The sequence below is a fragment of the Hemitrygon akajei genome, chromosome 3 (assembly GCF_048418815.1).
Source record: "Hemitrygon akajei chromosome 3, sHemAka1.3, whole genome shotgun sequence".
Lineage (NCBI taxonomy): Eukaryota > Metazoa > Chordata > Chondrichthyes > Myliobatiformes > Dasyatidae > Hemitrygon > Hemitrygon akajei.
In genome coordinates this window covers 95,520,446-95,547,287 of record NC_133126.1, presented here as the reverse complement: position 1 = coordinate 95,547,287, position 26,842 = coordinate 95,520,446, and the positions used below count along the sequence as shown (strand labels likewise).

Here is a 26,842-nt window from a genome sequence, read left to right as displayed (position 1 = left end):
CCACCAGCTTCTGGGGAATGATTGTATTGAAAGCAGAACTGAAGCCCATGACAAAGGAGGCACTGAGGAGATACCTGGGAGAAGGAGGAGACTCTTTCTTCAGCTATCTCAGCTATGTCAACAATAACAACTGTGTTGAGCTCTTGAAGATGCTCTTTTCCATTTAAACTGCAGGTGACACCAGATCCATCTTATGGGCTTCTGTGTGCACATGACGACTTTTACCAAGAGCTTTGCAAAGCCCCTGCAAACTAAGACATATGTGATGTCCTGCTCTGCTCTAGACTTGTTACCTAAGCTGTAAATGGTGTCCGATTTATTTTAAACATCCCTGGTTGAAGCTGTGGGTTTTGCTTTGTGCTCTGCAGGATTCCCCTTGCTCTCCATCCCTCAGTGTCTCTGATGCCACGTGTGGGGAGGCCGCTGATTCCACAAAGGAGCACACTTTCCAGCTACGGTATGTACCGCGGGGTGTCTAAATGGTTCCCTTTTTCATGTCAGTCCAGAAGAACGCCAGAGTGCACAGTAACCCAGGGAGTATGAAGTATTGCAAGGCACAAGTCAGGAGTGCAATGTGTAGTCTCCACTCACCTGGTTCGGAAGAGTTTGAACAACTCTCAAACGATCCAGGACAAAGTATCCCACTTGACTGGCACTCACCAGCAACAAGTCGGTGAGCATCTACAAAATGCTCAGGGTACACTGACAGTGCCAGCGAGAGGCCGCCATGAGGCGGTCGAAGGGAACTGACAGGTGGCACGCCTGCCACGCTTGGAAGTGCATCACTGGTCCTTCCTTCCTTTTCACTGCATCTGAATCTGGCAACACCCTGTACAAGAGGCAGTGGGTCACTCCCACCTTCTCAAGGGTGGGCAAGCAATGCGGGCCTTGTCAGGGATGTCCAGTTCCTGAAAAACAAGTACATAAATGACAAGGATTTATGCACACAGGTCACTCAGCTCAGCAGGTTCAAAGTATACCTGTTTTGACTTGTGCATCTTGTGTGTGTGTGAGTGAGTGAGTGAACTGATTCCCTACATTACTGACGTGGTGACATTCCAGAATTATTTTGTTGGCTATAAAGTTCTTTCTGGCATTTTGAAATCAATGCAAAAGGCATGATTTAAATGCAAAACAACACACACAAAATGCTGGAGGAACTCAGAAGGTCAGGCAGCATCAACGGAAATGAATAAACAGTCGATGTTTTGGGCTGAGACCCCTCCTCAGGACAGGAAAGGAAGGGGCAAGGCGCCAGAACAAGAAGGTGGGGAAAGTAGATAGAAGGTGATAGGTGAAGCCAGGTGGGTAGGAGAGATAAAGGAATCTGATAGGAGAGGAGAGTGGACAACAGGAGATAGAGAAGGAGGCGGGGACCCCGAGGGAGATGATAGGCAGGTGAGAAGAGGTAAGAGGCCAGAGTGGGGAAAAGAAGAAGGGGGGGATTCTTTTTACAGGAAGGAGAAATCAATATTCATGCCATCAGGTTGGAAGCTACCACAACAAATTATAAAGTGGTGTGTGTGTGTGTGTGTGTGTGTGTGTGTGTGTGTGTGTGTGTGTGTGTGTGTGTGTGTGTGTGTGTGTGTGTGTGTGTGTGTGTGTGTGTGTGTGTGTGTGTGTGTGTGTGATTTATTTATATATTTATCTCAGTGCGAAGGAATTGTAAATTGTCTGAACTGAATGTGTTGCCTTAGGCTCAGCGATGGGGCGGAATATCTTTTCTCTGCTCCTTCGGACACCCTGATGGATGAGTGGATTGAAAAGATCAGGAACAGCGCAGGTAGGTGGTCACTCTGTGTGATGTCCTAAGGCTTTCATAATCCTATGTTCCTTGAAATCTCCCTCTACACAAAGCACCAGTCCCCAGCCCTAGATCACAATCTGGTGACACTTGTGTGTACTGTTGCATCACATTATTAGTACAGTTGTTTAGTGTACGGCTATAGACTCGGTGAGAGCAAAGCAAGAGATGCAAAACTCAACAGCAATTTGAGATCTCCCCAAAGTACTTCACATGGATGACAATGCTTGACACCAAAGACAATCGGAGAAGGTGGCAGCTGCTGGCTTAAAAAGAGATAGAAATAGAAAATAATTCTTTTGAAGAGCAGGAAATATAGCCGTGACTTTAGGCCTCATTTCTAGCCAGCATGGCAAGACTCAGTTGCAAGGTGAAACATTAGTTTCGTGTATCAGACCTTGAATATGTGTCTTCCTACGTACTTCAAAAGGGTCTGCAGAGAGTTTTTCAACCAGAATTCCCAGCCCCAGCTGTCATAATCAGGCTCGTGTATTGGCAGGGCCAGAGTGCAGGCTCTGTCGGAAGATGGTCATTGCTGACACTCGGATCTCTGGGCTTGTTCACATTTCAGAGATCCTCTGTCTACTGTGACAGATGCATGGATCGGCCTGTGACTCCCTTTATGGAGCAGAGTACTTTGAGAGCCTTTTCCTTGGCTGCTCCTTGCCTGGCTTGGTCTGGCTAACAGAGAGAGTAAGAAGCTCTGATGAGTTTGTCCAGGAACTGCCAATCCAGACAGAAAAGTACTGGAATGACTGTCTGGGCCCTGAATGGTGGTGAGGGAGGAGGTCTGACATATAGCAGGGTTGCAGGGATAATTGCTCAGCGGGACGAGCAAACAAGTGAGTCACACGGAAAGTGGAGAGGGAGGGGAGGGGATGTTGTGCTGGATTTGTAGCTCATCTGGTGGCCGATGAGGATCCCTGTTGTGACTGGGAGGAGTGAGGTTGGGTGAGAACAGACATACAGGAAAGAGAAGATTACATCGATGTGGGCATGGGGGTGGGTGTGGCCCTGCTTTAATCAAACTCGTCTTATTGTGTCAGTGTTTCTTCATTTGACCCTTCCTATTTTCTTTCTCAGGGTCCTCTGCCAATGGCCCCTCTCCTTCACATTCTCCACGACAATCCTGGTGAGTAACATTCTTCTCCATCCTCCTCGGTTCTATGCCACCCCATTTTCAGAGACAGTCTCTCTGCTGTCCACTCGGTACTATCAGACGTTGATATTAATGGAATTAAAATGCTATGGGTCACTCTCATTCTTCCCAGAGTAACAGGCAATGGAGTGCTTACTCTCAGACACAAAACTCCCTTCCCAGAGTAACAGACAATGGAGTGTTGCTCTCAGACACAAAACTCCCTTCCCAGAGTAACGGACAATGGAGTGCTTACTCTCAGACACAAAACTCCCTTCCCAGAGTAACGGACCATAGAGTGCTTACTCTCAGACACAAAACTCCCTTCCCAGAGTAACGGACAATGGAGTGCTTACTCTCAGACACAAAGCTCCCTTCCCAGAGTAACGGACAATGGAGTGCTTACTCTCAGACACAAAGCTCCCTTCCCAGAGTAACGGACCATAGAGTGCTTACTATCAGACACAAAACTCCCTTCCCAGAGTAACGGACAATGGAGTGCTTACTCTCAGACACAAAGCTCCCTTCCCAGAGTAACGGACAATGGAGTGCTTACTCTCAGACACAAAGCTCCCTTCCCAGAGTAACGGACCATAGAGTGCTTACTCTCAGACACAAAACTCCCTTCCCAGAGTAACGGACAATGGAGTGCTTACTCTCAGACACGAAGCTCCCTTCCCAGAGTAACAGACAATGGAGTGCTTACTATCAGACACAAAATTCCCTTCCCAGAGTAACGGACAATGGAGTGCTTACTATCAGACACAAAATTCCCTTCCCAGAGTAACGGACAATGGAGTGCTTACTATCAGACACAAAACTCCCTTCCCAGAGTAACGGACAATGGAGTGCTTACTATCAGACACAAAACTCCCTTCCCAGATACATCAGTTTCCCAGGGTGGCCCAGATTTCTGCCCAAGAACAGTTATTGCAGGAATATAAACAGAAAATGCTGCGGATACTCACCTGGTCAGACTGAATCTATGGAGAGAGAGCGAGTCAGCATTTCAAGATAATGACCCTTCACCAGAACTGGGAAAAGATAGCAATTGAAAATGTTTTCATCTGCAGGGAAATGGTGATGGGGGGGTAGGGGTCAGAGAGAGGAAGATGACGGTGGGAAGGTAGGGAATGTTGTGACTGTGTGGAAACCGAGAGAAACTGATGACACACGTCGTGCTGCTGCTGCCTGCTAAGAGAGGGTGAAGGGGTGTCCTTTGCAGCTGACCGGTCTGGAGGTGAACAAGAAGCAATGGATGTCAGTGCTGAAGAGAGACAAAGGGGCTTTGGAACTAAGAGGTACAGAGCACAGCAGTCGCTGGAGATCTGAAATAAAGCACATGTTGACAGTGTGGTAAAGAAGGCATATAGCATGCTTGCTTTTATTAGTCAAGGCATTGACTTCAGGAATCAGCTTTATAAAAGTCTAGTTAGGGAATATCTGGAGCGTTACACTCATCTTGGGCCGTCCCATTATAGGAAAGACGTGGAGGCAGTGGAGAGGGTGCAGATGAGGTTTACCAGGGTGCTTTCTGGATTAGAGGGTGTGTGCAATAAGGAGAGGTTGGACCAATCTGGATTATTTTCTCTGAAGTAGCAGAGGCTGAAGGGAAATCTGATAAGAAGTTTATAAGATTATGAAAGACATAGGTAGAGTAGGCAGTCAGGTTCCAACGCCCCCTCCCCACCTCCCCAGGGTCAGAATATCTAAAACTACAAGTAATGCATTTAGGTTGAGAAGGGATAAGTTCAAAGGAGATGTGTGGAACAATTTTTTTACAGTGAGTGGTGGTGCCTAGATTGTGATGTTAAGGCGGGTAGTGGGGACAAATACTCCAGAGGCATTTAAGAGCCTCTTAGAGAGGTACATGAATGTGTAAAAAATAGAGGGATATGGACATTGTGTGGCAGAAGGGATTAGTTTAGTTAGGCTTTTAATTACCAGTTTAATTAGCTTGGCTCAACCTGTTGCTATGTTGCACCATGCTGTTCAACGTTCTGAGAGACTGCTAAAATATCCAATGGATCAGGCAGCATTTGCAGAGAGAAACAGAATTAATATTACAGGCCAATGGCCTGTCATCACATCTGGTCAATCATGACACAAATAGGAAAGGCTGGCAGATCGGAGATTGTTAAGTCCTGAGGGCTGTTACATTCGAGGTGGAAGATGAGGAGATGGTCCTCAAGCTTACCTTGAGATTTCTTGGAACAGAGACCAGAGACAAGGACATGAGATAGACAATTAAAGTACAGGCATTTGAAAACCAGACAGAGATCTGGTCTGCAAAGTATCCACTCTGCGTTTGGTTTCTCCAGTGAAGAGGGGATGACATTGTGAGCAGTGAGTATAATGTATTACCCTGGATGGAATGCAGGGGAATCACTGCCTCACCCAGAACAAGTGTTTGGACATGGAAATGGTTGGAGAGAAAAGGAACTGTTTCCATCTCTGCATAGGGAGAGCCCAGGAAATTATAGACCAGTGAGTCTTACTCCAGTGGTTGGTAAATTGATGGAAAAGATCCTGAGAGGCAGGATTTATGAACATTTGGAGAGGCATAATATGATTAGGAATAGTCAGCATGGCTTTGTCAAAGGCAGGTTGTGCCTTACGAGCCAAATTGAATTTTCTGAGGATGTGACTAAACACATTGATGAAGGTACAGCTGTAGATGTAGTGTATATGGAATTCAGCAAGGCATTTGACAAGATACCCTATGCAAGGCTTACTGAGAAAGTAAGGAGGCGTGGGATCCAAGGGGACATTGCTTTGTGGATGCAGAACTGTCTTGCCCACAGAAGGCAAAGAGTGGTTGTAGACGGGTCATATTCTGCATGGAGGCCGGTGACCAGTGGTGTGCCTCAGGGATCTGTTCTGGGACCCCTACTCTTTGTGATTTTTATAAATGACCTGGACGAGGAAGTGAAGGGATGGGTTAGTAATTTTACTGATGACACAAAGATTGGGGATGTTGTGGATAGTGTGGAGGGCTGCCAGAGGTTACAACGGGACATTGTTAGAATGCAAAACTGGGCTGAGAAGTGGCAGATGGAGTTCAACCCAGATAAGTGTGAGGTGGTTCATTTTGGTAGGTCAAATATGATGGCAGAATATAGCATTAATAGCAAGACTCTTGGCAGTGTGCAGAATCAGAAGAATCTTGGTGTCAGAGTCCATAGGACACTCAAAAGCTGCTACGCAGGTTGACTCTGTGGTTAAGAAGGCATACAGTGCATTGGCCTTCATCAACAGTGGGATTGAGTTTAACAGCCGAGAGGTAATGTTGCAGCTATATAGGACCCTGATCAGACCCCACTTGGAGTTCTGTGCTCAATTCTGGTTGCCTCACTACAGGAAGGATGTGGAAATCATAGAAAGGGTGCAGAGGAGATTTACAAGGATGTTGCCTGGATTGGGGAGCATGCCTTATGAGAATAGGTTGAGTGAACTCGGCCTTTTCTCCTTGGAGCGACGGAGGATGAGAGGTGACTGATAGAGGTGTTGAAGATGATGAGAGGCATTGATTGTGTGGATAGTCAGAGGCTTTTCCCCAGGGCTGAAATGGCCAGCACGAGAGGGCGTAGTTTTAAGGCATAGAGGAGATGTCAGGGGTAAGTTTTTGATGAAGAGAGTGGTGAGTGCGTGGAATGGGCTGCCAGCGGTGGTGGAGGCAGAAACGATAGGATCTTTTAAGAGCCTCCTGGATGGCTACATGGAGCTTAGAAAAATAGAGGGCTATGGGTAAAGCCTAGATAGTTCTAAGGTAGGGCCATGTTTGGCACAGCTTTGTGGGCCAAACGGCCTGTATTGTGCTGTAGGATTTCTATGTTTCTTTTTGTGTGGGAAAGAGGAATGGTGGGAGGGGAAGAATGATGTGTCTGATCATGGCGACACCAACACCGTGGGCCCTGATTTCTAAAACCCCCCCCACCCCACCAATTCTAGTCTTTTTTACAAGATACTGGTGAGGCCACACTTGTGTTCAGTTTTGGTTGCCCTGTTATAGGAGTCATTCATTATGTGCCGTGTTGAATGACATGGGCAATCATGGTGTTGGCTGTGACTGTTCTTGGCAAATGTTTCTGCAGAATTGGCTTGCCGTTGCTTTCATCTGGGCAGTGTCTTCACAAGACGGGTCCTCCCAGCCACTATCAATACTCTTCAGAGATTGTCTGCCTGGCGTCAGTGCACATAACCTGATGCGCACCAGCTGCTCATTCGACCATCCAGCACCTGCTCCCATGACTTCACACGACCCCAATCGGGGGGAGCTAAGCAGATGCCCAAGGGTCAGTTGTGGCCTAGCGGAGGGAAGGAGCTCCTTACACCTCCTTTGGCAGAGTCACATCTTCACCCCAACTGTTATAGGAAGGATGCGTTGAAACTGGAAAGAGTGCAAAAATGATTTGCAAGGATGCTGCCAGTATTCGAGGGACTGAGTTATAAGGAGTGGTTAGAGAGGGTGATCTTAGAGTAGAGACTGAGGGATGATCTCATAGAGGTTTATAAAATCACGAGGGGCATAATTAGGGTGAGTGGTCATTTTCCCAAGGTTGGTGAACTGAAAACTAAAGGTTAGAGGCGAAGGATTTAATAAACTTTTTTACCCAGCAAGTGGTCGATGTATTGAACCAGCTGCCAAAGGAAGTGGTTGAGTATGTCGATGAGGGTGGTGACAGATGCTGGGAAATGGGATTAGCTTGAATATACACCTTGGCCAGCACGGACAGGTTTGGACTGAAGGGCCTTTTCCATGTCTTACAACTCGCTGACTGTGTGTTCTTTAATACTGAGATCATATCGAGTGCATTCTGTGGAAGGCAGGGACGCTGACAATGTGCCGTTCAAATCTCATTCTTACTCCTGTAATGTGCTCTATTCTTTATGAAAAGGGAAACGTCCCCGGTGAAGTCACTTCTCTCTGCAGATGCATCTAACAAGACAGGAATCTCCCCGGTCAAGATGGGAAACAGCAAAGATTTCCTCCCCAGGTAATGGAGTTTCCCCAAGGAGAATGGAAAGGGAGCCAAGGACTGAGATGGGCTGTGAGGCAGATACAGAGGGCGGTGATGGTTTGGACCAAGAGAGTAGCTTTGACAATGTTTCTCAAGAATTCACGTTGAATGTCTTCTCCAAAATGTGGGTTAGGAATTCTATTATTAAATACAGCTGCTTCACAGAGATGTCTGAAGACCCACCTTTATCTGACGAAGGGTCTCGGCCCGAAACGTCGACAGTGCTCCTCCCTATAGATGCTGCCTAGCCTGCTGTGTTCCACCAGCACTTTGTGTGTTGTTGTTTGAATTTCCAGCATCTGCAGATTTCCTCGTGTTTGCCCACCTTTATCCACTGGTTGCAAATCGACTGGAGGGCAGACAGAGCCCCACCCTTTCCCTGGTCATACCCATTTACTGAGCTCTTTGCTGCATCCATCAGGAATGACACAGGTGGTGAGTGTGAACAGAGGTGGCAGCCAGTGGCTACTGGGGGATATCTCCATCACTCTTACACTCCATCAGCAGCGGCCCACAGGTTCACAGGAACCAGAGTCATCTGAAACAAGACTGAGGCCCTTAACCCCACTAACTGATACTCATCCTACCTTAATTCCTTTTTTCTCCCCACTATTTATTTACCCTGCCCCTCTCCCCTCGATTCTACCACTCATCCACACACTGGGGGCAATTTACAGTGACCCAGATGCTGGAGGAAATCAATTACCTGGACAAAGCTCATGCAAACTCCGCGCAGACAGTGGCAGAGATCAGGATTGATCTGATATGCTGTGTGGAAGCAGCCGTACTCCTGGTGCCATTGTACTGTGGATTATCCAATCTTTTATGCCCTCTACGGCAAGCCATTGAGCAATGGCGGGCCTCTAATAGGGTCAGAGAAGTGAAGAATGAGACAGACCAGTCCAATAGGGTCATTGGGATCAGCTCATTGTTCACCAGGCACCAGGCGTAGTCTAGAGAGGGTGTGGAACTCTCTCCGTGCAGCCCTCTGAATCCTAACACACCACAACCGAACTTGAGACTGCAGTGTGTAAGGTCCCTACCTGTTGCTGAAGGAATCTTCGGAGGCATTGGTAATGACCGTAAATGTGGAAAACATTGTTTTGTTTCATTGTTTGTGTACAACATTTACTGGAAAATAAAATATAGCAATTATACCTGCAATAAATACTCTGGGTGGGGGGGGGGGGTGGGTATTGATTGGGACAATGCAGAGAGATCTTCACTGTACATGATCCTGTTCTTATCCTGGGAATATGAGTGGAAATTTGGAAACTGACATTATTTTCTTGCTTGTCTGGTGATATTCAGGAGAACTCCATCTTTCAGAGTAAAGCAAAGCGCTTCATCCAAACCACTGGGAAGAAGGGACGCACTGGTCCGACCACAAAGCACCAACACCCTGCCGGAAACAGACATGTCGAGAGTACCTCAAACAAGCGGTACAGTACTGTAGAGCAAGTATCATCGGGGATTATGGGATATACATCATGGAAGCTCTTGTAATGGATTTTGTGACAGTCTGCATATTTTTAGAGGGGTATACGGGGTGTCCAGGGAGGGGTTGCACCTCTCATGAAGGGGGTTGTCATGTCCAGTCTGAGGCAGCTCACTCACCTTTGGTCCCCACTGGACACTCAGCTCTCACCTGTGGCTCCAAGTTGTTGTTCGCATGCGAAAGCAGCCATAACCCAGTATACCACTTCAACAGGAGGGTTAAACCTGGTGAGGGTAGCTGGAAGGCCCCATCCCCCAGTAAGATAGGGGCCTCCTGCTGGTGCTCCTGTCCCTTCCCTTTCTTCCACGGTCTTCTGTGCTCTCCTATCAGATGCCCCTTTCTTCCACGGTCTTCTGTGCTCTCTTATCAGATGCCCCTTTCTTCCACGGTCTTCTGTGCTCTCCTATCAGATTTCCCTTTCTTCCACGGTCTTCTGTGCTCTCCTATCAGATGCCCCTTTCTTCCACGGTCTTCTGTGCTCTCCTATCAGATTTCCCTTTCTTCCACGGTCTTCTGTGCTCTCCTATCAAATGCCCCTTTCTTCAGCCCTTTATCTCTTCCACCAATCACATTCCCAGCTCTTTACTTCACCCCTCCCCTTCTCTCCTACCCCCGTCCCCTGCCACTTGTACTTCTTTCTCCTTTCACCCCACCTTCATACTCTGACTCCTCCCCCTTCCCGTTCCAGTCCTGATGAAGGGTCTCGGCCTGAAACGTTGAGTTTATTCCCATCCCTGGATGCTGCCTGACCTGCACGTTGCATGCATTGCCCTAGATTTCCAGCATCTGTAGAACCCCTCGTTGAAGTTAAATTTGTTACGTACCCCGTAACTGGGTGCCTTACCAGCAAAAATAGAAGTATCCATTGGAGTCTGGTACTATTTTCAAAACAGTGTTTATTAGTAAAATATACAAATCAATATCAACAATGCAAATATACAGATAATACACGTTAGCAATACTAAACCTAAAAGTGTGGGGTGTGTCAGGAATGGACAGGAGGAGGAGTATAGGAAACTGATACAGGACTTTGTGATATGGTGCAACTCAAACTACCTGCGTCTCAATATCACCAAGACCAAGGAGATGGTGGTGGACTTTAGGAGATCTAGGCCTCATATGGAGCCAGTGATCATTAATGGAGAATGTGTGGAGCAGGTTAAGACCTACAAGTATCTGGGAGTACAGTTAGACGAGAAGCTAGACTGGACTGCCAACACAGATGCCTTGTGCAGGAAGGCACAGAGTCGACTGTACTTCCTTAGAAGGTTGGCGTCATTCAATGTCTGTAGTGAGATGCTGAAGATGTTCTATAGGTCAGTTGTGGAGAGCGCCCTCTTCTTTGTGGTGGCGTGTTGGGGAGGAAGCATTAAGAAGAGGGACGCCTCACGTCTTAATAAGCTGGTAAGGAAGGCGGGCTCTATCGTGGGCAAAGTACTGGAGAGTTTAACATCGGTAGCTGAACGAAGGGCGCTGAGTAGGCTACGGTCAATTATGGAAAACTCTGAACATCCTCTACATAGCACCATCCAGAGACAGAGAAGCAGTTTCAGCGACAGGTTACTATCGATGCAATGCTCCTCAGACAGGATGAAGAGGTCAATACTCCCCAATGCTATTAGGCTGTACAATTCAACCGCCAGGACTTAAGAACTTTTTAAAAGCTATTATTAATGCTTTTTGAGATAGTGATTTAGATGCATATCATATTTTTTTACTGAGTTAAGTATTGTATGTTATTAGTTTTGCTACAACAAGTGTATGGGACATTGGAAAAAAAGTTGAATTTCCCCATGGGGATGAATAAAGTATCTATCTATCTATCTATCTATCTAAACAAGCTCTATCGTTGTCTAGGGGATAATGAATTGTCATATGTGAGTATAAAGTTCAGTTCAGTTCATACAGGCTGAGGTAGTTGTTGGTCGATGTGTTGTAATTGTTGGAGAGAGAGAGAGAGAGAGAGAGAGAGAGAGAGAGCGAGCAAACAGTGACAGCTATTGTCTTGCAAACCTTCCTTTACGATCTTGATCTGTCAATGTGTTGTTGTGGCCCCTCTGTCCTTTAGCTAGACCGTTCTTCTATGGTGGACTTGTCACCCAGGCAAGGGTGGACACACACACAAGCCCCCACCGGCCTCGCTATAAACACTGTGAGTTAAAATTGACCGATCCTTCATTCGGTCTCCGATGCCCCCCACTTTTCTCGTGGGTTCCAACACTTAAACAGTGCTCACTAGTGTGTCTCTTGGTGTGTCTGAGGGGTGTCTCCCCAGACCTCACTTTTATCCCTACTCATGGGGTCTCAGGTGTCAATCAGTTTTGAATGGCTTAGTCCATCAAACCAGCCCACTCCAGCTGTCCACTGAGGAATTTTAATGAACAGAATAGTACCAAGTAAACAGCCCTCTCCAGAGCCGTGAGTCTTACAGGAGTCATAATATGGTCTCTCTCCCCCAGTGTTATCTCGCCATTGTCTGAAGCAAATGTTCCATTCCCAGTATGTTTTGTTCCATCTCTTTCTCTCTCATTAGCAGCCTGGCAACAGTAACGGTTTGTAATTCTCCCAGGGGAGGGGGAAATATGGGCAACTCTGTACCCTTCTGCCCATCAGAGCTGTTCATCCTTCGTAACAAATGAAAATAGCGCTGTTTCAAAGTAGTGCTCCACAGGTAGGACTTGTCACCTGAAAAAGGAAGGTAGGTGGTAAACCAGGGAATCCGGCGTTAATATTGAGAACTCCCAGGACCACTCCTTCCTGGCTCAATACCCCTGTGTTACCTCAGTGTGTCCCTATACTGTCTGTGGGATTGTTGCCCCACTTCAAACACATTCCTAGATGTTAGTGATGTGGACTCTGTGGGGCAGGCCTTCGTCTCACAATCAGATGCCTATGTAAGTACGAGGTAGTTGACCTGATGTTATTATTTTATAATCTTATACTTATGAATGGCTTGCTTGATCAGTTTAACAAGTAGTGAAGAATCAAACATAATGCTGTTTTGGTTTTCAGTTGCATACAGGCCAGATTAGGACAAGGTGGAGGAAAATTTCTTCTTTAATGAAACAACGTCTTTTATTTCAAAACAGTGGCTTAAGGTGAAACAATTTTTGCTTGATGACAAACAAGAGAAAATCTGCAGATGCTGGAAATCCGAGCAACACACACAAAATGCTGGCCAGGCAGTATCTATGGAAAAGAGTAAACAGTCAACGTTTCGAGCTGAAACCCTTCGGCAACTTTTGTTGCTCGGATTTCCAGCATCTGCAGCTTTTTGCTTGTTTGTGATCGGATCACTACTCTGCAAACTCTCTTCCAGGGATGCCTACCCTGAAGAAGTTTAAATCTTCCTGTCATGCCGAGGGCTTTTGACCCAAAACATCGATTGTACTCTTTTCCAGAGATGCTGCCTGGCCTGCTGAGTTCCTTCAGCACTTCGTGTCTGTGTTTCTTCGATTACAGTTTAAATAACTGATGTTAAATTCTGCATCTGTCATACGTAGTTGAGTCTGACCTTGCCCCTCAGTACAGGCCTCTGAATTACCAACCCAGTGATTTAACTCTATTCTCCAACATTTCTACCCACATCTCCCACCTCCCACCCATCACACCAACATCCCATCAACCTCCATCACAGCTGACTTCAACTTTCTTCCCTTCAAGGTTTTCCTTAATGTTGATGTTTTTTCAGGTTCAGCAAAAGATGAGAATTTGTCGTCAAATCCCCCACTGAAACCTCCGCACACCTACTACAACACTCACCCATACCCAGAGGCTGGGGAACAGCTGAAAGCAGGTGAGTGATCAGACCCACCTGCAGTTACATCAAAACCATCACTCGACCCAACTTCTCCTGGTCATTTGTGCCCCATTTAACCAGGATGTAACAGTACTATTCTATATCTGTGCAAAGATAACTATCTGTTTCCGGAATTATTTTAGGATTTTATCAACCACAATTTTGATTGTCATTTGTCTTTGAAAAGAATTTGCGAGAAGCTGCGTTGTCCAATACAGTCTGACCTGACCATGTTAATTAGGAAGATCCTTTAAACCATTGCAGTAAAATTCACTGTGATTCCATAAGACCATAACACATAGGAGCAGAAGTAGGCCATTTGGCCCATTGAGTCTGTTCCACCATTCAATCACAGCTGAGCCTTTTTTCCTCTCCTCAGCCTCACTCCCTGGAGCTCTCTCCATAACCTTTGATGACTTGTCCAACCAAGAACTGATCAAACTCTGCCTTAAATACTCCCAACGACCTGAACTAAACACAACTGCACTGCATGCTCTCAGTCAGTCATCACTGCTGAAAACGCCATTCTGAGAGAGAGGGTATAGCTTCCTGAACTCTTCCAATCTCTTACACCCATTAGGTAGTAGCAAGACCCTGGGAAGTACCCCTGACCTGCGGGTGGACTACAGGGAGTCTAGTGGCTCCAAAAACCGAGAGCTGGATGACAACCGGAGGAAGACCTGGGGCTCAGAGCAGGCGGAGGCAGCCAGTAGCACACCAGCATTGGACCAGGCACAGAACATGGACGCTGAGGGCAAGAAGAAGAGAAAAAATGTCTTCAAGGGCTTCTTTGGAAAGAAGTAACTTGAAGATACCCGACTCATTCTTTGACTGTAATATATTTAATTGGGATTTGCGCAGGGCCAGATTTCACCTGGGCATGGCAGGTGATCAATATGGAGCCTGTGTTGTGAATGTGTCCACCTGGCTCTGTGTATTAGCTCCCTCCAAAGCTAGTGATTGGTGAATTTGATGAAAATAAAGCAAAGAGATGAATGGAAGATCCGTTCCAAGTCACAAAATCAAATCTAGATAAGTGTGTGGTGAAATGGATATATTTTTTCTATCTTTTGTAATTATCAACTAAGAAGCTAGTAAATATTGATATCTGGTTCACCAGGCGATTGAGAAGGCAAATATAACATTCCCTTTCACTGCAAGGTATTTGGAATGCTTGCTACAATTGCACAGGTACTTGGTGAGCTCACATCAGACACACTGTGTGATTCTGGCCTCTACCAAAGGAAGAAAATGCTTACTATGTAAATAGTGCTGCATCAGCTCCACGAGGAGAGAACAAATGAGACTGACCTATATTCCCTGTCTTTTAGATCAATGAAAGCTCACCTCAGTAAACAACGCAAGCTCCTGACAGGTCTACAATTAGGGGTTGAGGTTTCTGCCGTGAGGAAAAAAAGAGACTGTAAATCTTTGTTGTTCTTTGGCTGCTGATCACTGAAGGCATGCAAGACTATAATCATTAAATTCTTGGATACAAAGGAAGTCCAGAAAATGGATGGGAATGGGTTATGATCTTACTGAATGGGAGGGTGAAGCTGAAGAGCTGCTGACCTACCCCTCCCTCTGGCTTTCTATCTGATCCCCATCAATATGTTGATCTGGGCAATCTAATTACTATGTTTTCCAAAACTAATTGTGAAATTATTGCTGCTTCTGAAGATAGGGACATAATGACACAGGGGTCCAATTGAAATGTAGATAGGTTCTGCCTCTGGGTCAGCTCACTTTGGTGCATGCTGCATGGTTCAACTTGAAGGATGAAAGAAGTGAATTAATCAGCTGTGTCCTGTAAATTGGAATATGGCTGCTTAATCCCCATGCAAGGTTAACTCTACCCACAGGCTAGCAGAAAGAATTTTTTCTGAGGTGACTGATCCCATTCCTGCTGGACTTCACACAGCCTGTGGTTAGACAGCCACTTATCAGTTCTTCGTAGAGTGGAAATGGTTCAGGTGGGTGCTTCAGAGAAAGAACAGCTTCCCGTACCTCTGGGGAACGGTGACCAGCAGCCGTCGAGCTAGATGCTTACCTGAGTCAGTAAACTTAGATTGGCTGTTTATACCAGGACAAACCCCTGATATCAAGCAATGTCATTCTCTCATTGTCAAAATTTTAAAAATTAAAAGTGAGTTTTGCATGGAGTTATTTGGGCTGTTCTAGCTTCCTCCTTCCAGTGAGGGGATGTTGTTCTTTGAAGAAGCAACAAGTGTTATGGATAGTAAACACAAAGTATACTGTAGATGCTGTGGTCAGATCAACACGTAGGGATAATGGGAACTTGCGATTACTGGAAGGTATTCGACAAAGGTGCTGAATCAAAGCTTATTGAGGGAAGTGAAGGTACAAAGTAGAAGATAACACACTGGTACGTGCAGAAGATTGACAGTTAACAGGAAACAGAGCAACTATCTCTAGTTGGGAAGATGCAATGTGTGGTGTGGTATAGAGACTGATGCTGGGGCTCTGCCTTTGAAAAATTTATATAATTGCCTTGTTTTTAAGCACCAAAGCTATGGTTGCTATAGTGAAAATCAGAAGAAAACTATAGGCGCCATATATTTAAAATAAAAACAGAAAATGCTAGGAACAGTCGGCAGGCTATGAGTGGGAAGAGAAATTGAGTTAAAAGTTTTGGACCCTCTTCAGAACTGATCTTCATCCTGAAACTTTAAGTCTGTTTCTTTCCACAGATGTGGCCTGACCTGCTGAATACTTTCAGCACTTTTTTCTTTTCATCTTAGGAACAGTTTCTAAATTTGCTGTTGATGAAAAGGGAACATGTTGTGAGGAGAATGTAAGGAGACAACGAAGAATTTAGACAGGTTAAGTATGAAAGAAAAATATGGCAAACTATAAATTGTCTGTCATGGTGGAATTGATGAGAAATTGCAGACGGACCTGGGTGTCTTCATGAAAGATTCACAGAAGTCTAATATGTGGACAGTACATGTAATTAGAAATTCTCACATTGTTAGTGTTTATTGAATTAAAAGGTAAGAAGGGTACAAAGGGTACTGGTGACACATATGGATTACTGTGTACAGTATTAGTCTTCTTTAAGAAATGTCAATACATGGCAAGCAGTTCAGAAGTTTACTTGACTGATAGCTGATACTGTCCCTAATCAGGGAGGTAAGGAAGGATCATGGGCCTCAGTCACATGCAAGGTCCCAGTAAACTGGAGGATAGCCATTGCTATTCCTTTATTTTAATAAGAGCAATAGGAATATTCCAGGAAATTAAAGGCTAGTGAGCCTTGCATCAGCGTTAGGGAAATTATTGGAAAAGATTTGTATGGACAGGACACTCTTATGCTTGGAAAAGTATGGACTTATCACGGAAGGTCAGCATAGCTTTGTGCAGGGGAGATTCTGTCTCACAAGTTTGACTTGAGTTTTTTGAAGAGATGGTGAAGATGATTGATGAGGATAGGGCAATGATGTTCTCTTCATGGACTTTGGTAAAGCATTTAACAAGTTCCTTCATAGTAGCTGATCCAGAAGATTAGGTCATGTGGGATCTGTGGTGAGCTGGTAAAGTGCATACAAAATTTGCACACGTTTTCCCCAGAGGGTGTTGGGGTCTGGAACTCTGAAAAGGCGTTGAGGCAGAAACCCTCAGCATGCTTAGATGTGGAGTTGAAGAGCTTGGACTTGCAAGGATACATATGCAGTGTTAGAAGAGAGGTTAAGATAGGTCTCTTTTAATAAAATAGCACAGATATGATTAGCCAGATTGCCTCCTGCATTCTAATATTCCACAGTTCCAAGTGCTGTTTGTCATCTATATCAATGATCTGGATGAAAATGTGATAAATTGGATCAGCGAAGGCCTTCTGAAAATCCAAGTTAACAATGTCCACTGACTCTCCTTTGCCTGTCTTTCCTGTTATTTCCTCAAAGAATTCCAACAGATTTGTCAGGCAAGATTTCCCCTAAAGGAAAACATGCTGACTTTGGCCTATTTTGTCCTGTGCCACTAGGTACCCTAAAACTTCATCAGTAATAATGGACTCCACCATCTTGTCACCACTGAAGTCAGGCTAACTGACTTAAATTTCCTGTCTTTTGCCTCCTTCTCTTCTTAAAGCGTGGAGTGATATTTTCAGTTTTTCAGTCCTCCAGAACCATTTCAGAGTTGGGTGATACATAGTAAGATTACTACTGCCTCCACAATCTCTTCAGCTACTTTTTTCAGAATCCTGAGGTGTAGTCTATCTGGTCAAGGCGATGCATCTACCCCCAGACCTTTCAACGTCCCAATCATCTCTTTATTGATAGCAACTACACTCACTTCTGCCCTTGACATTCAAATTTCTGGCATGCTACTGGTGTCTTCTACAGAGAAGACTGCCACAAAATACTTGTTCAGTTCATCCTCTATTTTTTTGTTTCCCCATTACTACTTCTCCAGCTTCATTGTCCAGTGGTCCAATATTCACTCTTTGCTCTCTTTTACTCTTTATATATCTGAAACTTTTGGTATAATCTTTTATATTATTGGCTAGCTTATCTTTATATTTCATCTTTTCTCTTCTTATTGCTTTTTTAGTTGCCTTCTGTTATTTTATTTAAAATCTCCCCAATCCTCTAGCTTCCCACTATTTTTGTATTTATGGTTTGACTTCCCTTGTCAGCCACAGTTGCATCATCCTTTCTTTAAGACTTCATCTTTGGGATGGACCTGTCCTCCACTTCCCAAATTGCCTGCAGAAACTCCAGCCATTGCTGCCCGACCATCATCCCTGCTGGGGTCCCCTTCCAATCAAATTTGGCCAGCTCCTCTCTCATGGCCCTGTAGTTACATTTACTCAACTGTGATACCAATATATCCAATTTTAGCTACTTCCTCTCAAATTGCAAGGTGAATTCTATCATATTTAGGTCAATGTATCCCAAGGGTTCCTTTACCTTAATATCCTTTTTTATGTTTGATTTGCTATACGTGGAAAGCTGTCTCATCATTTGAAACATCGGGACTCTACAGCAAGTTCTCACACCCTATTCTGTCAATGGGCCAGCCTTGTAACGACTGGCTGGATAAAATAAATGGGCTCACATTAGCTGAGGTTCCTCCATGCACTGAAACCACATAATAGGTTAACCCTTTCAACATGGGGGCTGATTAGAGGAGGGAGCATTTACTGCTCTGACCAAAGGACAACACACTCGGTTTGAGAGTTGTCTAGGGCGCTTTATTCCTGATTCCACACTGCACACCAATACATTCAGATTATCCCATTAAATCTGCTTCGCTACATGGAAAATGTGTATCCTTCACCAGCCCGGATGTTGCCCATGTTCCATCGTTTCCATGGAGAGTCAGAAGTCCGTCCTGAGGCACTGGGTGAGTTTAACACACGAGCCGTCCTTGCCTTGCTAAAGATCAGGTGTAGGGCCATCACAGTTCACGTCTGTTCAAAGGCAGAGAACAATTAGTGATGGGCAGGGAAGGGGACACACCTTTACAAAGGTTACACATGCACCTCCTGCCAACAAAGCATTCTCTCTATCTTCCCAACATGATGTGCATTGCACACACATACCAACAGAGCGATCAGTATTCAACACCCTGTTCCAACCATACCTCTCCACATGGCCACAACGTACCCACGTAAGCAATCACCAACGTGCATTTCAGGTCCTGTGACACCCCCACTCATATTCACACCCGTCCCTCAGCAGACAGACACACTCACACCGCTAACCTTACCCGACACTGTGTACCTTCACCGGAGCACCTCTCCCGAGAGCTCACCTACCCACTCCACTGGCTCTCACGGTCAGTCAGGGGCACGTAAATCACTTTCATCAGAGGCGTGTGGGTGATGTTGCCATCCATTGTCTTGTGGTACTGCTGCAGTAACTGGCTGTTTCTCCCACCGACAGGAATGACTAGCCGACCACCACGCTTCAGCTGTTGCAACAACTGTGGGGGAGAGAAGGGGAAGAGCTGTGACCCACCCCTACTGCCTTCACACTTGGCACCATGGAAAATTAGGATGCAGGAGGCCATCTGGCCATTTCATTAAAAGAGACCTAGCTTAACCCCACTTCTAACACTGTATCTGCATCCTTGCAGGTCCCAGCTCTTCAACTCCACATCTAAACAGGCTGAGGGTCTCTGCCTCAACATCCTTTCTGAGTTCTAGACCCCTGCACCCTCTGGGAAAACACCTTCCTCATCTCCCCTTTGATCTTTCTACCAGGTCGTTCAACCCTCTGCCTCCTGCTTTCTGACCCTCTATCTATTTTATACACCCAGGTCAAGTCTCCCCTCAGCATCTCCTGGTCCAGAGAAAACAATCCCTGCCTAAAACCAGAGGCCAGGGGTTTAAGGTACAGAGCCGAGGGTTAGACGGCTATCAGAGGAAGAAGATTTTTCACCCAGGATGTGATTAGAACTTGGAACATACTGCATGGGCTGAAAACAAAGACCCTCACAATATTGAAGTATGCAAACAAAATTAAATTGACAAGACAGAGAAAGCTACAGATCAAGTGCTGGCAGGAAGGATTTGTGCAGCTGGGTAACTGATAGTGGGCTAGAGCCTGCTGAGTGAGACATGGCTCCAGGACAATTTTTCAATCCCAACAACATGGTCGTAAACCTGCACCCTCTCCAGTGTAGCAACACTTCCCCTGTAATCTCATTACCAGAACTATATGGATTTCTCATGCGGTGGCCCACCTGGCACTGTATACAGTCCGAGAATAACTTCCTGCTCTTACATCTTACACATTGGCTGATTTAAAAAATCTGAGAGGATGTTCCCCCTTGACCACTACGTGGACCTGCTCTGTTACCTTTCAGGACCTGTGGACGTACACAGAACCCTTGCTCTATAGTCCCTCCTTGAATGGGTCACCTCGGATTTCTCTGGGTGAAATTCCATTGGCCAGCTTTCTGCCAGATGACCAACCTATCATACAAAACTTCTACCATATAAAACTCTATTACTGTACCAATTTTTATTATGCCCCTACATTTAGATCTACATATTATACATTATAAAGAGTTCTGATAGAAAGCTCAAAGTAAATTTATTATCAAAATACATATATGTCACCATATACCACCATGAGATTCATTTTCTTGAGGGCATACTCCATAAGTCCTTAATAGAATCAATGAAAGACCTCACCAGCCTGGGCATTCAATCAGTGTGCAAAAGACAACAAACTACAAATAAATAAAGAAAGTAATACTAACAAGAATAAATAAATAAGCAATAAACATTGAGAACATGAGATGAAGAGTCCTTGAAAGTGAGTCCTTTGGTTGTGAGAACAGTTCAGTGATGGGGCAAGTGAAGTTGTCCTTACTGGTTCAAGAGCCTGATGGTTGAGGGGTAATAACTGTCCTGAACCTGGTGGTGTGGGTCCTGAGGCTCCTGTATCTTCTTCCTGATGCCAGCAACAAGAGGAGAGCATGACCTGGACGGTGGGGTCCCTGATGATGGATGCTGCTTTCCTACGACAGCACTCTGTGCATATGTGCTCAATGGTGGGGAAGCTATTGATCTAATATTTTTACTCTGTTAATTGTTCAACAATATTATCTGAACCACAGAGTATTTTCAGCAGTTACTCTTTTTACTTCCGTCCACATTGACTGCATTAAAGGCACCACTCCCAGCGAGCATCCGAGTTGCTTCCTCAAAGAATGCGATCAACTGGACATGACCTTCACTAACAGGTCCATGATGTCCAATGCTGATCAATCTGTGCTTTAATGAATGAAAGTTTACAGAATCAGAATCAGGTTTATTATCACCGGCATGTGTCGTGAAATTTGTTAACTTAGCAGCAGCAGCAGCTCAATGCAACACATAATATAGAAGATAAATAAATAAATTACAAAATACGTATTTTGAATAGATTAGAAATCATGCAAAAAGTAAGGTAGTGGTTGGGTTCAGTGGGAGAAGGGGAGAAGCTGTTCCTAAATCGCTGAGTAGGTGCCTTCAAACTTCTGTACCTCCTACCTGATGGTAACAGTGAGGAAAGGGCATGTACCCTGGGTGCTGGAGGTCCTTAATAATGGACACTGACTTTCTGAGACACCACTCCCCAAAGATGTTCTGGGTACATTGTCGGCTAGTACCCAAGATGGAGCCGACTAAATTTACAACCTTCTGCAGCTTCTTTCAGTCCTGTGCAGTAGCCCCTCCATACCAGATAGTGACACAGTCTCAGAATGCTCTCCACGGTACATCTACAGAAACTTTTGAGTGTATTTGTCGACATACCAAATCTGTTCAAACCTTAGAAGAGCAGAGTGAAAACACACAGCTGTTTGAGCCACTGCCTCACAGCGCCGAAGACCCAGGTTTAATCCTGACCTCGGTCATCGTCTGTGTGGACAGTTTGCACACTCAGGTTTCCTCCCACGTCCCAAAGACAGTGGGTTGTTAGGCTTGCCCCCAGTGTGTAGAAAAGTGGTAGAATCTGGAGAGAGTTGACAGGAACATAGAGAATAAAAAATGGGGATTAAGTGACTTCAGTAGGCTTTGGGGCCCATTTCTGTGAAGTATGCCTCTTCAAGAATGGATTCCACTAGTTAAACTAACTGGCCGGTAAGTATTTGGTTCATCCATTCCTCCTCCATTGAACAATGGGACAACACCAACAACCACTCTGATCTCTGGTACCACTCCCGCAGCCAGAGAGGACCGAAACATCATCAGGGTCTCTGCAATTTCCTCCCTGATTTTTTTTAACTTTCTGGGATATAATTTATCTGGGAGTGATGAGAAAGCATTCCTACAGTTCTAAGATCATTAAAGACTTCTGTTGTGAGGTAGATTCAAACCACTGAAGAAGCAGTTTGTGAACTGCTAATCCATTTATCAGCACTTCTACCACCCAGGACCAGGACAGTTCCACCTGAATATTCCCACACCAAGTCGCACATTACCCTGAAATACACTGCAGTTCTTCGGTCATTGAGCATGGAAGAGCTTGCTAACAAGGAAGGGTCTTCAGCACCAGCATGGCAGCTGCCTCAGTGGGAACTGGAGCAAGCAGTGAACTCACCTGACGCAGGTATCTGTCCACACAGCCCAGGTGCTGACCACAAGCCTGGCACCCGATCTCACTGCTAACACACTCCCTAGGATATCCATTTCACTGGGTGCACATCATGGAACCCACAGCAACGCTGATGACCTGATTCCAACCAAGAACCCCAGTCTCCGAGGTTCTGTCCCTGCTCTGTGACTCTTTGTCCTGGCCCAGGACACCCTCACTATTCCCACCTTCCCGAATACCATTCCATCTCCCCTACCGACACCTGGTCTGAGTGCTGCCCGGTCACTGAATGAGGAGGCAAGCAGTGCATTTCACCATGTCAGGAAGTCAAAGATTCACCAATTGCCAGCTAGGAATGTTCCTTTCTCACAGAAGGGGGTGAATATCTCGAATTATCTACCTCAGTACTGTGGAAGTTGATCATGGGGGTGGGGGGGGGGGGAGTTTAAGAGGAGATGGATAAACTTTTGAAGATCAGGGATTTGGCATAGAGAAGGAATTAAGCCATAATCAGTAAAACAGGCTTGAAAGGGACAAGTCCCAGTCCTATTGTTATTTGGAAGATTCAGCAATGGCCACTTAACCAGATCCAACCCATTGAAAGGAGTGACCTCGTTTCCTGCAAAGTCCAATGCAAGAATAATGATGGCCAGAGGAGATGAACCAAGCTTGTCTGCTGACAGCTCCCAACTTCCCACACTGCAGCCCGGCACAAAGCCCCAGCTCCCTCTGTGTTCTCATGGCCTGTACAGGTTGGGCCTGCAGCCCAGTGCAGTGTTAGGATGGACAAGCTGTCTTACCTCCTCAGGAACAACGGCCGCAGCCGCGCCCACATGAATGGCGTCGTAGGGCGCGTCCTCCTCGTATCCGAGGCGACCATCTCCCACTGGAAGGGAAAGTGGAGGCCTCAGTAAGGGAGGAGGTCGAGGCACTAGTTCTCATTCCTGTCACCCCCGCTCCGCTCCCTGCGGCCTTGCCAAGCACCCGCCCTCCCTCCAGCCCCTCCCTCAGTACCGATCAGCTTCAGCCTGTCTGCGGCCAGCAGGGACGGGTCATCCGCCCGAATGTTGCTGATGGATTGTTCCACCAGTTGGGGGATGTGATCGATTCCCACGACCAGCCCAGAGGGGCCCACCTGTCAACAGAGAGAGAGAAGTCTTCATCAGTAGAGTACCATGTTATCGTGTCCCAACCAACCAAAACCCCAAGGGTCACCTGCACAACCCCGTCCCGTCCCACCACACTCTGAACCACGCATCCCCACACCACCCCAGTACACAGAGCACCTATCCTGTCAAAAGGACACTCCCTTGACCCCTCTGCCTTACATTCGCACACCCACCCCGAGGGGCCCTCTCCACTCCGCCCTCTCACTCACTGTGGTCAGTCCCATTGATACAGAGACAAGACACTCACTCTGTCACAACCCCACACCAGTACACAGCCACATCCCACCCCCTTGTCACGCCCTCACACACCCATTCTGAGATGCTGTCTCCATGGTACACACCCACCCCATCAGTCCTTAAATCACTCCCCCACAGCTCCATTCCACACACCACCCCCATAACCAGAAGACACTGACAGACCACCTGCCCGAACTAAACCCAAGTAGAGTTAATCTTGATCCACTCCTCCCCTGAAAGACCCCACTGATCAGAGTGAGGCCAGTTCCTTTCGCTCTCCTTGGAGCTGCAACCGGGCTATACACCCAGTGAACTAGGCACCGAAGCGTGTGTGAAGATGTGACCGTCCTGTGCTTCCGGTATGCCAGTCTGTCCAAGGTTCATCCCAGTAACAAATGAAAGTTTCCCAAAGTTAATGACAAAGAGGTAAAAATCAAAAACAGTCAATATGCTGAAAATCTAAAATAATAAAAATAGAGCTGGGAAGGAGAGAAAAGAACCTTGTTCAGCTGCAGAACGTGTGATGTTTCTGATGAGGTAAAACTGGGATCAGCTGTGAACGGGGTTATCTGTTAGTGAGTGATTGGACTGTGAGAACATGGACAAAGACTGTGAACATGTGAATCACAGAGCAGGAAGACAGGCACAACAGGCCAGGCTGGGCACATCCTCAACTCCCAGAGGGGGGAAAATGGACCAGAAAGGGGATTCAATTTTGAATTTCAGCCTACTTGATTTCTATTCAGCTTTATGAGTTGTCCATCTGTCATATTGGCTCAGCTTGCTCTTTTGGGGAGTAGAGGCCATGCCCAATCTGAAGTGCTGGGCCTGTCTTCCTACTCTGCTTTTCACAATTCTCTATCTATGGTCTTTTGTTCATGTTTTCATTCTCCACTGCTCCCAGTCTCTCACTGACCAGATTTACACCGTATCCCCAGGGTCACCCTAGTTGTAGTTTATAAGAGCCTCCAGTGCTCCCCGTAGATGAACAAGCCCCTTTCCTTTCCTCCCCAGGTCTACTGAAGAGCCTTTGACTTGAAATATTACTTTTACTTTTCCTGCATTTGTTGCTGGTGTTTACAGAAGCAGGGCCAGAGGACCCAGACCAGCGATGACTGTGGTTTTGTGGTCAAAGGCCTTTACTCACCATCCGAGCCATGCATGCTGCCAAGTAACCACTCCCTGATCCCACGTCCAGAGCTCGAGCCCCCTCATACAAATGGTCCTTCAGGCATTCCAGGGCATGGGCATGCTGGGAACAGGGAGAGAACACGGAAGGGTCATGAAGAGAGACAGCCATTGCTGGGGCTCTCCTTGTTTTAGAACTAGGGTCAGAGAGCACACACTGACCTCTGGCATTGGCGGCCATGGCAGCTGCCCACGGTGGTGGGGCTCTAGAGCAGGTGGAACTAGCAGAAACCCACAGTGCCTGAGGAGCTGTGACCTGCAGGGCCATGGGTCCAGTGCCAGAAGGTGGGGATAGCTTCTCATTGACCAGCACAGGTACTATGTGCCAAACAGCCTCATCCGTTGTAGATTTTCTACGATACTGCAATCTAGCAACACATAAATCCCAAGAATTTAGATCAGGCTGTGTAAGATTAGTGGGATCTATTAGCATCCTGGAGAGTGGATAAGAGAGGAAGTAATTCTTTAGAGTGAAGGATCAATCACCTTGCTGCCCTCAGTAAACTTGTGTTGCACGCTTCAGATATTCCCCTCCCCCAGCACCTCACAGATGGAGGAAAGCTCAGCAAACGGACGGACTTCAGGAGAAAGGTCATTTTAAATCTAAGGAAAAATCGAAGAAAAAAATGCCTGAAACAGTAAGAATTCAGCAAAAGTTGACCTGAAAATTGATATAAAGAGGGAAAAAAAATTGAGAGCAACTTAAGAGAAAACTTAAAAGCAGACAATAACAGCTTCTGCTGGTGCGTGGAAAGGAATAGGCAAATGAGGGAAATTATGGGATCCCTTTCAGACATAGGCGGATGGATTTGAGATGGGAAAGAGGCGTAGCAGAGCAATGAAGCAATATTTTTTCTGGAAGATACATAAAAAACATCTTTTAAACAACAAGGGACCATGGAGTTGGTGCACAATTTGAAGAAAACAAATTAATGTTAAGAGATATAATTAGAGACTGAAAGCAGTAAATCCCAAGGACCTGATTGTATACTTCTCATAGTCTTGCAAGATAGCGATAACTGTAATCTCTTAAATTCGGCTGTGGCAACAAATTCCACAGATTCACCACCCTCTGGCTAAAGAAATTGCTCCTTATCTCCATTATAAATGACCGTCCTTCTACACTGAGGTTCTGCCTTCTGGTCGTAGACTCCCCTGCTATAGGAAACATCCTCTCCGCATCCACTCTATCTAGGTCTTTCAAAATTCAATAGGTTTCAATGAGATCCCCTCCCGTGTCATTCTTCTAAATTCCAGTGAGTACAGGCCCAGAGCCACAAAACGCTCCTCATACGATAAGCCTTTCAATCCCAGAATCATTCACGTTAATTTTCTTTGAACACTCTGCAATGTCAACACATCATTTCTTAGATAAGGGACCAAAAACTGCTCACAATACTCCAAGTGAGGCCTCACCAGTGCATAAACATATGCTTCCCAACACCACATTCCACCTGCCACTTTGCCCATTTTCCTAATCTGTGTAAGTCCATCTACAGCCTCCCTGCTTCCTCAACACTACCTGCCCTTCCACCAATGTTTGTATCGTCCGCAAACTGGACCACAGAGTCATTAACTCCCTCATTCAAGTCAATGTAAAAAGAATCGGTCCCAATACCAACCCCTGCAGAACACCACTAGTCACCAGTGGGCAACCAGAAAAGACTCTCTTTATTCCCACTCTTTGCCATCTGCCAATCAGCTAATGCTCTATCCACGCTAGAATCTTTCCTATAATACCATGGACTCTTATCTTGCTAAGCAGTCTCCTGCATGGCACCTTGTCAAAGACCTTTTGAAAATCGAAGTACACAACATCCACTGATTTTCCTTTGTCTATCCTGTTGTTATTTCCTCAAAGAATTCCAGCAGATTTGTCAGACAAGGTTTTCTCTTAAGGAAACCATGCTGACTTTGGCCCATTTTTACCATGTG

At 45.9% G+C, this 26,842-nt stretch overlaps 2 protein-coding genes across 5 annotated transcripts in view; one reads left to right on the top strand and one right to left on the bottom strand.

Moving 5' to 3' along the window:
• Window positions 1-15,443, top strand: part of sptbn5 (spectrin, beta, non-erythrocytic 5) — a 282,529-nt gene extending 267,086 nt beyond the window's left edge. Inside the window, exons 67-73 of the mRNA XM_073040383.1 lie at window positions 369-457; window positions 1,698-1,783; window positions 2,888-2,936; window positions 7,841-7,939; window positions 9,275-9,405; window positions 13,153-13,257; window positions 13,841-15,443. Of these exons, the coding sequence (XP_072896484.1) occupies window positions 369-457; window positions 1,698-1,783; window positions 2,888-2,936; window positions 7,841-7,939; window positions 9,275-9,405; window positions 13,153-13,257; window positions 13,841-14,064 (783 nt within the window). The 3' untranslated portion in view covers window positions 14,065-15,443. The remainder of the gene's footprint in view (window positions 1-368; window positions 458-1,697; window positions 1,784-2,887; window positions 2,937-7,840; window positions 7,940-9,274; window positions 9,406-13,152; window positions 13,258-13,840) is intronic.
• A 3,010-nt stretch (window positions 15,444-18,453) lies between these two features.
• LOC140725225 (protein-L-isoaspartate(D-aspartate) O-methyltransferase-like) overlaps window positions 18,454-26,842 on the bottom strand; it is a 26,821-nt gene continuing 18,432 nt past the window's right edge. Inside the window, exons 5-9 of one of the 4 annotated variants that reach the window (XM_073040386.1) lie at window positions 24,867-24,971; window positions 23,328-23,448; window positions 23,114-23,199; window positions 18,994-19,209; window positions 18,454-18,694 (exon numbers count right to left, since the gene is read on the bottom strand). In XM_073040386.1, the coding sequence (XP_072896487.1) occupies window positions 19,039-19,209; window positions 23,114-23,199; window positions 23,328-23,448; window positions 24,867-24,971 (483 nt within the window). In that variant the 3' untranslated portion in view covers window positions 18,454-18,694; window positions 18,994-19,038. The remainder of the gene's footprint in view (window positions 18,695-18,993; window positions 19,210-23,113; window positions 23,200-23,327; window positions 23,449-24,866; window positions 24,972-26,842) is intronic. The other 3 variants (XM_073040387.1, XM_073040385.1, XM_073040384.1) reach the window with 3 other exon arrangements.